This window comes from Trichosurus vulpecula, chromosome 2 (genome assembly GCF_011100635.1).
Source record: "Trichosurus vulpecula isolate mTriVul1 chromosome 2, mTriVul1.pri, whole genome shotgun sequence".
Taxonomy (NCBI): domain Eukaryota; kingdom Metazoa; phylum Chordata; class Mammalia; order Diprotodontia; family Phalangeridae; genus Trichosurus; species Trichosurus vulpecula.
The window spans coordinates 194,350,831-194,362,884 of NC_050574.1; the positions used below are offsets into that span (position 1 = coordinate 194,350,831).

The 12,054-nt window shown below is 38.2% G+C and overlaps 1 protein-coding gene across 2 annotated transcripts in view; it reads right to left on the minus strand.

The window, feature by feature from the left end:
* STARD13 (StAR related lipid transfer domain containing 13) overlaps positions 1 to 12,054 on the minus strand; it is a 208,132-nt gene that overhangs the window by 29,886 nt on the left and 166,192 nt on the right. The window contains exons 2-5 of one of the 2 annotated variants that reach the window (XM_036742622.1): positions 9,411 to 9,444; positions 3,914 to 5,313; positions 2,555 to 2,728; positions 1,185 to 1,344 (exon numbers count right to left, since the gene is read on the minus strand). In XM_036742622.1, coding sequence (XP_036598517.1) covers positions 1,185 to 1,344; positions 2,555 to 2,728; positions 3,914 to 5,313; positions 9,411 to 9,425 — 1,749 coding nt within the window. In that variant the 5' untranslated portion in view covers positions 9,426 to 9,444. The remainder of the gene's footprint in view (positions 1 to 1,184; positions 1,345 to 2,554; positions 2,729 to 3,913; positions 5,314 to 9,410; positions 9,445 to 12,054) is intronic. The other variant, XM_036742620.1, reaches the window with a different exon arrangement.

The window sequence follows — 12,054 nt, forward strand, 5'->3', positions numbered from 1 at the left end:
TAAATCTTAAAATAAAGAATGAAATAGGGATTAAAAGGAATGTAAGTAATCAGGGTGGCCCAAAATAAAAAAAAAATACAGAGCTTAAAAAACTTATAGTTTTAAATTAACCTAGTTTGGAAGTCATCTGCAACAAATCTTTAATGTAGGGGTTCTTTCTTATTGTGGGGTATATTATGAACTTGTTTTATATATATGCATATATACACACACACATATATACATAAATATATATGCTGAATTGGTTTCTTCCAAAATCCTATGTATTTTTATTCATTTATAAATATTATTTTAAGCCACAGGGTAAGGACTTCTAAAGGCTTTTGTCCCCACTGTGTCAAAAATATTCTCTTGCTTCTCACTTGAAAGAGGAGAACTGGTCTCATTAATAGTAATAATATAGTGCACTAGGCTAATGCCTTTTGACCTTGTCCAGACAAGCATAGTTTATTTTTTTCCCTCCATTGTCTATGTTGATTGGGTAGAAAATGGCATTTGGTATAGCTGGCATTATTTTCATATTTTTCTTTGTTGTTCAATTGTTTCAGTCATGTCTGACTTTTCATGACCCCATTTGGGGTTTTCTCGGCAAAGATACTGGAGTGGCTTGCCATTTCCTTCTCCAGCTCATTTTGCAGATGAAGAAACTGAAGCAAACAGGGTTAAGTGACTTGTCCAGGGTCACACAGCTCTTAAGCTTTGGAGGCCAGATCTGAAGTCAGGAAGATGAGTCTTCTTGACTCCAGGCCTGGCACTCTATTCACTGTGCCACCTAACTGCCCTCTATATTTTTCTTAGGTTTATCTTTTGATGTAAATAAATGTGTCTTTGGCTTAGACTAGTTTCCTTACAATAGTGAGCCTATTCCATAGGCTTTCACCAGCCCATTAAAGGGTTCATAACACGCAAAAAAGGTTAAGAACTCTCTGCTTTAAGGTGAGGGTTTCCCACATATCCCGATTATTGCAGAAGTTTCACTCAAACTTTCAACAATAAAACATCATATTGCTTGGCAGGCAGTTGGTTTGGGCCAAGTAAACATTTAATGAAGAAAGAGTGCCCCCATCTTTCTCCATGCTCCTCCTAAGCAGAACTCTGCTCTGTGTCAGGAGGCAGTTCCAAGGCAGCCTTGGCTCCTCAGAGGAGCCACTCACATTTTGGCTTAAAATGAAAAACACATTTACCTGATCAAGGCAGTTACTGCGCAGATATCTCAGTGCTTGCTGAATGCTCTGAGGAAGAGGCTGTCCTGTTCTCTGGACATGAACGATCAGTGGAACACCAAAGACATTCTTGTCTTTGTAGTCAGGCACTTTCATCCTTTTCATGAACTTTGGCACTGACCTAGAATTCACATGAACCAGGTTATACAGGCTCCTAGGAATGGTGGCTGCTTTTGCAAGAGCAAAAGTCCGGACTTTTTTTTTTTTTTTTTTTAACAATCTCATTGAACACAAATAGAGTTTAGGTTTTTCCACTCTTAATGAACATCATATAAGACTTTTAAAGACTATGAAGCAAAGCAACCAAATAGAATTTACTTTAGCAAGAGAGATGACAATAAACTCTGTTCTCAAGGATAAGAAAGCTTGGCAGCCTTAAAATGGGTGGTTGTGATCTGGAGGAAGGAATACATTTAAAACAACAAACAAACCAGGAAAAAGGGGGTATACCTATCTTTAAGACAAGAATAGAGAGGTAGCATCCCTTTACTTCAAGCTTTACTTTCAGAAGAAAGGAAATTGATACTTTATAGTAAATATAAATGAATAGTTTATTTAATAGCTAATTATGATAGATGTATAATTTTGAATATATGGAATTTTTACTGTAAAAATGGTCACATTTCTAATTTTTTCTAAATTCTTTTTGTGGTCAACCATGCTGCTAGTAACAAGATTTAGAACATTCAAATCCATGTAGAATAGATTTCTGACACTTCTCATATCTCAAATTCTCTAAACCACCCGAAACCTGTCCAGAGTTAAGTCTCAATCTACATTTTTGCCAGCTCCTTAGGCACAAGGTTTATTGTGTATTCTTGTTTGTATGTGCCAATGAAACAAAAATAGAAATTTTTTTTACAGGATTAGACACTCTTTGAATTCAATAAATGGAGTAAGTGTTGAGCTCTTCCAATAAGCTACACACTTATGAGGTACAAGCGACAGATGTTCCTTTTCAAACTGCCAGACTAATTTTATGGCAAGTTTATTTTTAATTCCTCTGTTCATAATTAATCATCCTTTACTTATCTTTTTTTTCTTTCCTAGAGCCTGCCTACCTTCCCTGGAAACCAACTGAGGACTACAAATAAAGCAAAACTTACTAGAATCTAGGTGTCTGCTAGCTGTGACTGCCCATAATGATGTGTGGGGCTGCAGATGGCGAAGTAAGGCTTAATGGATCATACTCAGTAAACTATAGAAAAGGTCACACTGCTGGGCTGGCTTTTCAGAACACAGAAAATAAAGCAGTCAAGGCCCTGCTACTACCTTAAGTTGCTTCAGACTAGAATAAACAATTTATTCTTAGGTAAATATATGCTCCTTACCATGTCCAGCCATGTTTATTTGACATGGAATACTTCTCCATGATGGCAGTGAGGCGAAGGAGTGAGAATCGCTGGAGGAGATTCAATTGGCCAGCTGTCTGATTACTGATTTGTGGAGATGCTATGGAGTGAGCTGGCTGATGGGAGATCTGGAAACTATGCCATCGTAACCTCCTTTACCAGAAGACAGAGAAACAGACTATTATATTACTCAAAAATGTATGACAATGATAATTTATAAGTATTTGGCAAGAGTTAATATATATGCAGAGCTAAGAAAACCAAAGGCAGCCAGGTGGCACAGTGGATAGAGCACTGGACTTGGAGTTGGGACTTGAATTCAATCCTAGTCTCCCACATTTCCTAGCTATGTCACCCTGGACAAATCACTTAACCTGTCTGCCTCAGTTTCCTGATCTGTAAAATGGGGATAATGACAGCTCCTACTTCCTAGGGTTGTTGTGAGGATAAAATGAGACAATATTTGTAAAGTTGCAGATAGCAAAGCAAGGCTCACTGGATCATATTCAGTAAAGTATGGAAAAGGTGGCATTGCAGGCTGGCCTTTCACAACACAGAAAACATTAAAGCTCTACATAAATGCTATCTATTATCATTGTTATTATTATTATTAACCATACAAAATAAATACAAAGCTTCATCTCCTTTTGGGTTCCAAAGAGATTTTTTTCTTTATAAGAATTTCCTAAATATTCAGAGGCTATAGAGTAGTTATCTATGGTACTTTTATATCTATACTACTTACTGTAGAAAAGTATTTTTCTACACTACTTTTCAAACGGTACCTTGTATTTCTACTTAAAATCATTGGACATTTCTATTAACTCCAACTTTTCAAATGAAATTCATTTGGGTTTGGGGGGAGGTGACAAATGCAAATGAAACATGTTCACAGTAACCATACTACATTTCAATGAACTCCAGAGATGTTTCCTGGTTCTGCCACACACAAGCACTAATCTTCATGGTGTTAATGTTCCTATACAAAAGAAATAAAGGGTTTGTGCCAGATAATCACCATACAGCCACTTTTTTTTGTGAAGTGGTATTTGGGTTCTAAGTCAAGATTCTGGAGTTTAATAAAGGGCATTTCAAACCAAGACCAAACTTACAAAAGGCTACCCTCCTAGGTCACAGAGATTCTCCTTTTGATTAAATTAAAAATTTTAAATCATAATCATACATTCTAGCTAAACTTATAAAGTAGAAATAGAGAATAAACATTCAGGATTATAGGAATTCAACTGTACTTTTCTGAACGAATGACATATTTCTGTTGACAGAGTTTCCTCATAATTAGCGGAGAAAAAAGGAAACAGTATCACTGTTATTACCAACCTGTTTGGCCTGGTGAGTGATGCTCCGACACCAGAATCTCTCCTTTCTCTGACTCCAGCTGCCTCTGAGTCATTAAGGGAGGTTCCATCCCTTTCCATATCACTAGGTGTTGTACGACCATCAGAAACAGAGTTCCCCTCAAAATCTAATGTAATCTGGTTGGGAGACGGAAAGGGCAACAAGCCAGGTTCCCCAGCTAATGCATCATCTGTCTGTAGTTCAGGCAAGACATTCTTTGACCAGTGGTTCACTACCTCTTGAAGTCCATTAACATGTTGCAGAATGTCATCTAAATGGGGAAAGAGGTCATCTTTCTCTAAGTCCAAAAGATCTCCAGTGCTGGCATACAAGTGTGAGCCAGGGACATTGTCATAAATACTAACTCTACTTTCTCTGTGACAAGAAGCCATGAGTCTAGGTTCTTTTGTACTAGGGCACTGTTGCCTGCCCAGAGAGATGCTGCCCGTCCTCCAGTTCACCCCATTGCTATTATCTGTTGGTGAGAGGCTTTCAATAGAAAGTGCCTTTGGGAAAGTTCCTGGTTTGTGGTCTTTGGGGATATGGACCACAAGATTCTCCTGGGAGTGAAAGTCATTTTTATGGTTTTGGTCAATGACTTCCCGCAGTACCGTCCCAGACAGAACGTCTAGGTCTTCCAGATACATCCCGCCTCGTTTGTTGGCTTCATGGCACTTGCGATCCTTCAAGCAGGGCGTACTCACGCCGCTGCTGCTGTTTTCTGATTGGCTGCTCTCGCTGCTGGATTTGGCAGAGAATGGAAGTCCTTTCTTGGCTGTATCTTGGGGCGAGTTTTGGAAATCCCCATTCGCTAATGGCACACAGTGCATGGTCTTCAGGGATTCTGGCTCCTGTTGAAGAACAGGCCCACTAATCACCAAGCCACCCGTCCTTGCTGATCCCTTTACCTTGCTGTGAGTCCCTTTAGGCCTTAGTGTCTCCATGCGTTTCAAGAAAGATTTGGCTCTGGTTCGCGCTGGTTTCTCATTCTTTGGGTGAAAAGTATAATTGGCAATGTCTTTGGGGTTCTGTAAGAAGCTGCCACTGACTAAAGTGGAGTCGAGCATGACTGGGGTCTCCCCACAGTACTGTCCAGAACAGTCAAAAGCCTCTCTACCAGTACTGTTAATGCCAGACTGGCTCCTGTTGTCGCTCCCTCCACTGCTTTCACTGTGAATAGAAGAGACCTCAGGCTCACTCAAGTCAGTGAGGACGCTCTCACTGCTTGTGGTGGTTTTCATTCTGACGTCCCCAGATGACCCATGTCTGTTTGCTTGGGGGAACAACGTGTGGATGTCGTCCACTCGAGACCATCTCCTGCTTGTCCTTTGAAAAGTCCATTTGTTACTGATACATAGGTCTTCTTCATCTGAGTCATCACTCTGAAAGACATGATGGCACAACAGAGTAAGTATTTTGGAGCAGTGGTAAGTATGTGGATATGGGAGTCAGGAAACCTGGGTTTCTAGTTCCAGTTCTGTTATTAACTAGTCATGCAATTTACCCTTTGAGCCTCAGTTTTCTCATCTGTATAATGAAGTGAGACATGATAGTCTTTAAAGTAGCATCCAGCTCAAAATTCTACAATCGCTATTCTTATTGAAATGTGCAATCTATTGAAAAACAGAAGCTTTCAGTCCTCTTAAGGATTATCTCTCACTTCCCCAGTCTTCACTCATTCACTTACCCATCCCCTCTAGCTTTCCCAAGGAAATTAAAATTTACTGTTCCTTTTATCCATTCATAGTAGCCCTGCTTCCAGTCCTCTCAAATATCCTATGATGCCCTCATTTCCTGAGCCTGTCCACATCTCTGCCTTCTATTACCCATATAGGTTCTAAAAAGATCACCTGTACAAGGCCTTCCATGATTGAGTGCAAAGAGGTGTTGGTTTTTTCCTGGCCTCACTGTCTAAACATAAAATTCCAATAATACCCCCTTCACTGTTCAACACTTTCCCCCAATGCCACTAAATGAACATTTACTAGTACTATTATTTTTACATTTATTTTATTTGTTTGGTGTTCAGTTATTTTGACTAAGCTATATCCTTGATGTGGTTTGCCTGTGCCAATGTTATCTAACATTATATCTTTAGAAGTTAAGGAAGGAATCAACCTGGTGCTTTATGATGACATTAATCTCATGGTTACTGGGGTGGTCATTTCTGGTCATCTGGCCTGAGAAGCAGCATAGTGTGATAGAAAGTACATTGTGGTTTGAGTCAGAAAGACCTAGAATTGAGATACAGAGCTTCTCCTCACCAGCCGTGTGATCAACTCACCTGAGCATTCTTTTCCTCACCTGTAAGTCCTGTCATAAAATCTGAATAGTTTCCAGTGTGATAAAGCAATCAAAGAAATTAAAGCAATCTACGGCAGAATTAAGAGAGGAAGAGTGCCCAGGTTTGGGGGGGTAGTATAACTGTTATACTTTGCTGAATATTGTGTTTGGTTCTTAGCACCACATCTGAAGGAGGATATCATTAAGTAGGAGATCACCTACTAGGTCATCTAGACCTGAGCAACCAGAATAGTGAAGGAAAGGCAAATGAGAGATACTTTACTTAGAGAAGAAAAGGTTAAAGGGTAAGAGGAATAATATGATGGCCCAAATATGTCCTTCCATTACTTCCACGTATGGTTCTTGATTCTGTTTTCCAGGGCCAAGCAGAACAAATCTGTTGTGACAGCCTTTCAAATATATGATGGCAAACAGGGTGGTAAAAGGTTGCTTATTCATAACATAGGATGATGGGTTGAACAAATTGCATATATTTAGAATGGGAATGAAAAGACTTGGTGAGGGGAAGGGAAGAAGGGATAACTGTCTTCAGATATTTGAAGATTTTTCATGTGATGGTAGAAGTTGTAGAACAGAATTAGGATCCGTGTAAGGAAAACTATTCCTAACAATTAGAGCTATCCCAAAGAGGAATGGGTTGTCTAAGGAGACACAGCGTTTTCTCTCTAACTGGAGGTTTTCAAGGGAAAGTTTCATGACCACTTGCTGGAGAGAGCCAACTAGCATTTATTAAGTATGTACTATGTGCATGCCAGGGGCAGCTAGGTGACGCATAGATAGAATGCTGGCCTGGAATCTGAAAGACTCCTCTTCCTGAATTCAAATCTCACCTCAGACACTTACTAGCTGTGTGACCCTGGGCAAGTCACTTAACACTGTTTGCTTCAGTGTCCTTATCTATAAAATGAGCTGGAGAAGGAAATGACAAACCACTCCAGTATCTTTGCCAAGAAAACCCCAAAATGGGGTCAACATAACTGAACAACAACAAAATGTGCATGCCAGTCAACAAAACAGCACTGTGCTAAGTGCTGGAGATAGAAAGAAAGGCAAAACACAGGGCTTGCTCTCCAGGGTATCATAGTATAATGGAGGAGAAAACATGAAAACAACTACACATAGACAAGATTTATAAATGATAAAGTAGGAGTAGTCTCAGAGGAAGACAGTAAGATTAAGGAGGACTGGGAAAACTTTCTTGCAGAAGTGGGACTTTACCTAAGACTCCACGGAAGCAAGAAATTCTACAGAAGAAATTCTTGCTCAGTTACAGTTTGGACTTTATGGCCCAACTCTGAGATTCCATAAAAGCATTTTGCAGTTATGATGTACCATATAAAGTTTCTGAGACTGCTGCTACTACTACTACTACTACTACCACCATTGTAAACTTCCAATGCAAGTCAGTAACTATTTTGCAATTTGCAATTGCCTGGGGTACTGAGAGGTTAAGTCACTTGTTTAGAGTCTCATAGTCAATTAGTATCAGAAGCAAGACTAACTTAGGTTTTATTGATTCCCAGGTCAGCTCTCTATCTGCATTACATCACAATGCCCTATCATAAGCCATTATTATTTGTTGCAATGTCACAGTGCAGCAACAAGAATGGATAATTTCCAGGTATATACACTTAACTAAAACTAGGAAAATTACAAAAATTAATTTTGCATGTGAGCATGTTGGTTGTATTGTTGTCATTCAGTCATTTTTCAGGTTGTCTGACTCTTCCTGACCTCATCTGGGGTTTTCTTGGCAAAGATACTGGAGTGGTTTGCCATTTCCTTCTCCAGCTCATTTTGCAGATGAGAACACTGTAAACAGGCAAACAGGGTTAATTGACTTGCTCAGGTCACACAGCTAGTAAGTGTCTGAGGCCAAATTTGAACTCAGGAAGATGAGTTCAGACCTGGCATTCTATCTACTATGCAACCTAGTCCTTAGCTGTGAGCTGGCTAGAAAATGTTTCTTACTAATGTTGAGTGTACGTGACTTCCTGTGTTCTCTGTCAGATTTCAGAACTAGGAACTTAAAGAAACTTTGATCATGAAGAAGACAACACTATTTTCATTGGCTGGTGACCTGGAAAGAAAATCAGTACTACTTATGTGGTATCAATGACTGTTCCCACTCCCCCTGTCCCGTTCCCCTCCCCCCCCAACAGACTCAAACATTCCCTGAGACCCTACTGCTTAGTGGAATTCAATTGACCAATGTGCCACTATTCAATTGAAGCCCTTTGCCTTGGGACATTGCTAGAAGTTATCTGCAACTACAGTTTTCCTCTATGAAAGCTACAAGTTTACATTAGACAAAAAGGTATAGTAAAATATTAATCATGGAATCTTAAAATTGTAATAGGCTCACTCATGGTATAGCAGAATGTATACTGGATTTGGACCAAAAGAACTAGGTTAAAATCCTAGCTTTTCTACTTACTCTTTATATGACCTTTGGCAATCACTGAAATTTAGTCAATGCTCTTTCAAAACTGTGGCACCCAGAACTCAAGAGAATACTCCAGGAGTGTTCTGACTAGGATGGGGCAGAAAAGGATTATCTTTCTTTGCGCTGGACATTATGCTTCTCACAATGCAGCTGGGTGGGCACATTAGCACTTCTTGTCATACAATGTTGCTAAGTCATAATGAGTTTGCATTCTGATAGAAGACTTAGGCGGAACAGTACAGCAATACCCTCATTAATGAAGGGGATGCTTTCTAAAAACATACTTACCAGAAACCCACTGATATAGGAGGCATAGAGATGTGTTCAAGGACACAGGTGGGGAGGAGAGGGAAGAGGAAGTTACAGTATGTAAGACCAAAAGTCAACTAAAATAATATCAAATGTGCCATAAAACCTAAAAACTGCTTCTAAGAGCCTTGGGATGGTTGGCAGGGAGATTATGGTTGGAAACAAGGTTAAGAAAGGTAGGAGAGGGCACTCCAGGAAACAGAAGCTAAAGAGATTGGGGTAGTCATGGTTTAATGCCTAAAGCAAAAATCTCCCCACTTAGATGCTGAAACCCCAAACTTCTTTAATGGATGATAAAGCCTTTTACTTCATATTCAGAATTACTTCTTCAAGGCTTAAAATCACAAATTCTTTATCGAGGTGACACTTTAGTGTGAATGAGTCTCAGCAAAGGTTTAGCCAATAACTACAAATGCCTACCATCGGAATTCCCATCACAGGAAGCAGAAGAACTCTGTGGGGGAGAAGAGGAAAAGAAGTAACCAAAGGAAGGGCTAGCAGAGATTGTTAACCTTTCATTCCTACATGGACTCCCCATTGACAGTCTGGTGAAGACTATGGACCCCATCCCAAAGTAATATTTTTTAAATGAATAAAATAAAATACATAGGATTACAAAGGAAACCAATATATTGAAATACGGTGATCAGAATATTTTTTTTAAAAAGTTCACAAAACCCAGATTAAGAACCCCTCCTCTACCCACTGCCATTAAAAACACTAGAAAGCATAGGAATCAATGGAGGATTGAAAAAAATGTAAGTAGTACCTGTTTAAAATTAATAGCAAGCATTATCTGTAATGCGGATAAACTTGAAGCTTTCCCAATGAGATTGGGATGAAGCAAAGATGTCCATTATCACCACTATTACTCAATATTATACTAGAAATCTTAGCTATAGCAATAAAGCAAAAAAAAGTAATTGAAGCAATAAAAATAGGCAATGAGGAAACAAAACTATCACTCTTTGAAGATGATGCGATGGTATACTTAGAGAACCCTGGAGAATCAACTAAAAAACTAGCTGAAACAATTACTCCAGTAAAGTTGCAGGACATAAAATAGACCCATATAAATCATCAATATTTCTATATACTACCAACAAAACCCAGCAGGAAGAGATAAAAAGAGAAATTCCATTTAAGATAACTACGGTCAATATAAAATACTTGGGAGTTTGCCTGCCAAGATAAATCTGGGGATTATATGAACACCATTACGAAAACACTTTTTGTACAAATAACAGTTTGAACAATTGGAGGAAGATTAATTGTTCATAGGTAAGCCAAGGAAAAAGATAAAAATGACAATTTACTTATTCGGTGCCATACCAATCATACTATCAAACTACCAAAGAATTATTTTACAAAGCTTGAAAAAATATTAATGAAATTCATCTGGAAGAAGAAAAGGTAAAAAATATCAAAGGAATCAATGAAAAAAGTTAAGGAAGTCAGCCTAGGAATACCAGATTCCAAACTATATTACGAAGTGCGGAATTATCAAAACAATGTAGTACTGGCTAAGGAATAGCCAGTCTGTGGAGTCAGTAGATCAGTGGACTAGATTAGGTACAAAATACACAGCAGTAAATGACCACAGTAATTCAGTGTTTGATAAACCCAAAGATCCAAGATTTGGGAATAAGAACTCAACAGTTGACAAAAATTGCTAGGAAAACTGGAAAGGAAGTTGGCAGAAACTAAGCACAGACCAATATCTCACATCATATTCCAAGATAAAGCTAAAATGTTTAAATGATTTCGATATAAAGGGTGATATCGTAAGTAAATTAGTGGAGCATGCAAAAATATATCTATCAGACCTATGGATAAGAGAAGAGTTTATGTCCAAACAAGAGATGTAGGGGATTATGGGAAATAATATAGATAATTTTGAGTACATGAAACTAAAAAGTTTTTGCATGAACAAAACCAATGTAATCAAAATTATAAGGAAAACAGTAAACTGGGGAAAAAATTAGCAAGTTTCTCTGATAAAGGTCTCATTTCTCAAATATATAGGGAACTGATCCAAATTTATAAAATAAGAGCCTTTCCCCAATTGATAAATGGTCAAAGGATACGAACAGGCAGTTTTTAGGAGAAATCAAAGCTATCAATAGTCACATGAAAAAAATACTCTAAATCAGAAATGCAAATCAAAACAACTCTGAGATACCACCTCATAGCTATCAGATTGGCTAATACGACAGAAAAGGAAAATGACAAATGCTGGAGAGGATGTGGAAAAATTGGGACACTAATGCACTGTTGGGGGAGATGTGAACTAGTCCAACCATTCTGAAGAACAATTTGGAACTATGCCCAAAGGGATATAAAACTGTGTATATTTTTGACCCAGCAATACCACTACTAGGTCTGTATTCCAAAGAGATCACAGAAAAGGGAAAATGCCCTCTGTGTACAAAAATATTCATAGCAGCTCTTTTTGTAGTGACAAAGAACTGGAAATCAAGAGGGTGCCTATCAATTGGAGAACGGCTGAACAAATTGTGGCTGAACAAATTGTGGTATATAATTATAATGAAATACTATATATAGCATTTCTGTACACATTTACATATCTATATCTACATATTTTTTATAAGAAAAGACAAAGAGATGGTTTCAGAAAAAGCTTATAAGACTTATATGAACTCATGCAAAGTGAAATGAGCAGAACTAGGAGAACATTGTACACAGTAACACCAATACTGTAATGATTACCAACTGTAAGACTTAGCTTCTCTGATTAAGATGACATCCAAGATGATTCCAAAGGACCCACGATGAAAAATGCTATCCATCTCCAGAAAGAGAACTGATGAACTCTAAATACATATTGAAGTTTACTTTCTTCATTTTTAAATGTTTTATTTTGTTTGTGTTTTCTTTTGCAATATGGCTAATATAGAAATATATTTTGCATGACCTCACATGTATAATCAAAATCAAATTGCTTTCTTTTTCAAAGAGGGGGGAAGGATGGGAAAGAAGGAGAAAATTTGGAACTCAAAATTTAACAAAAATGACTATGAAATTTTTTTTGCATTGGGAAAAT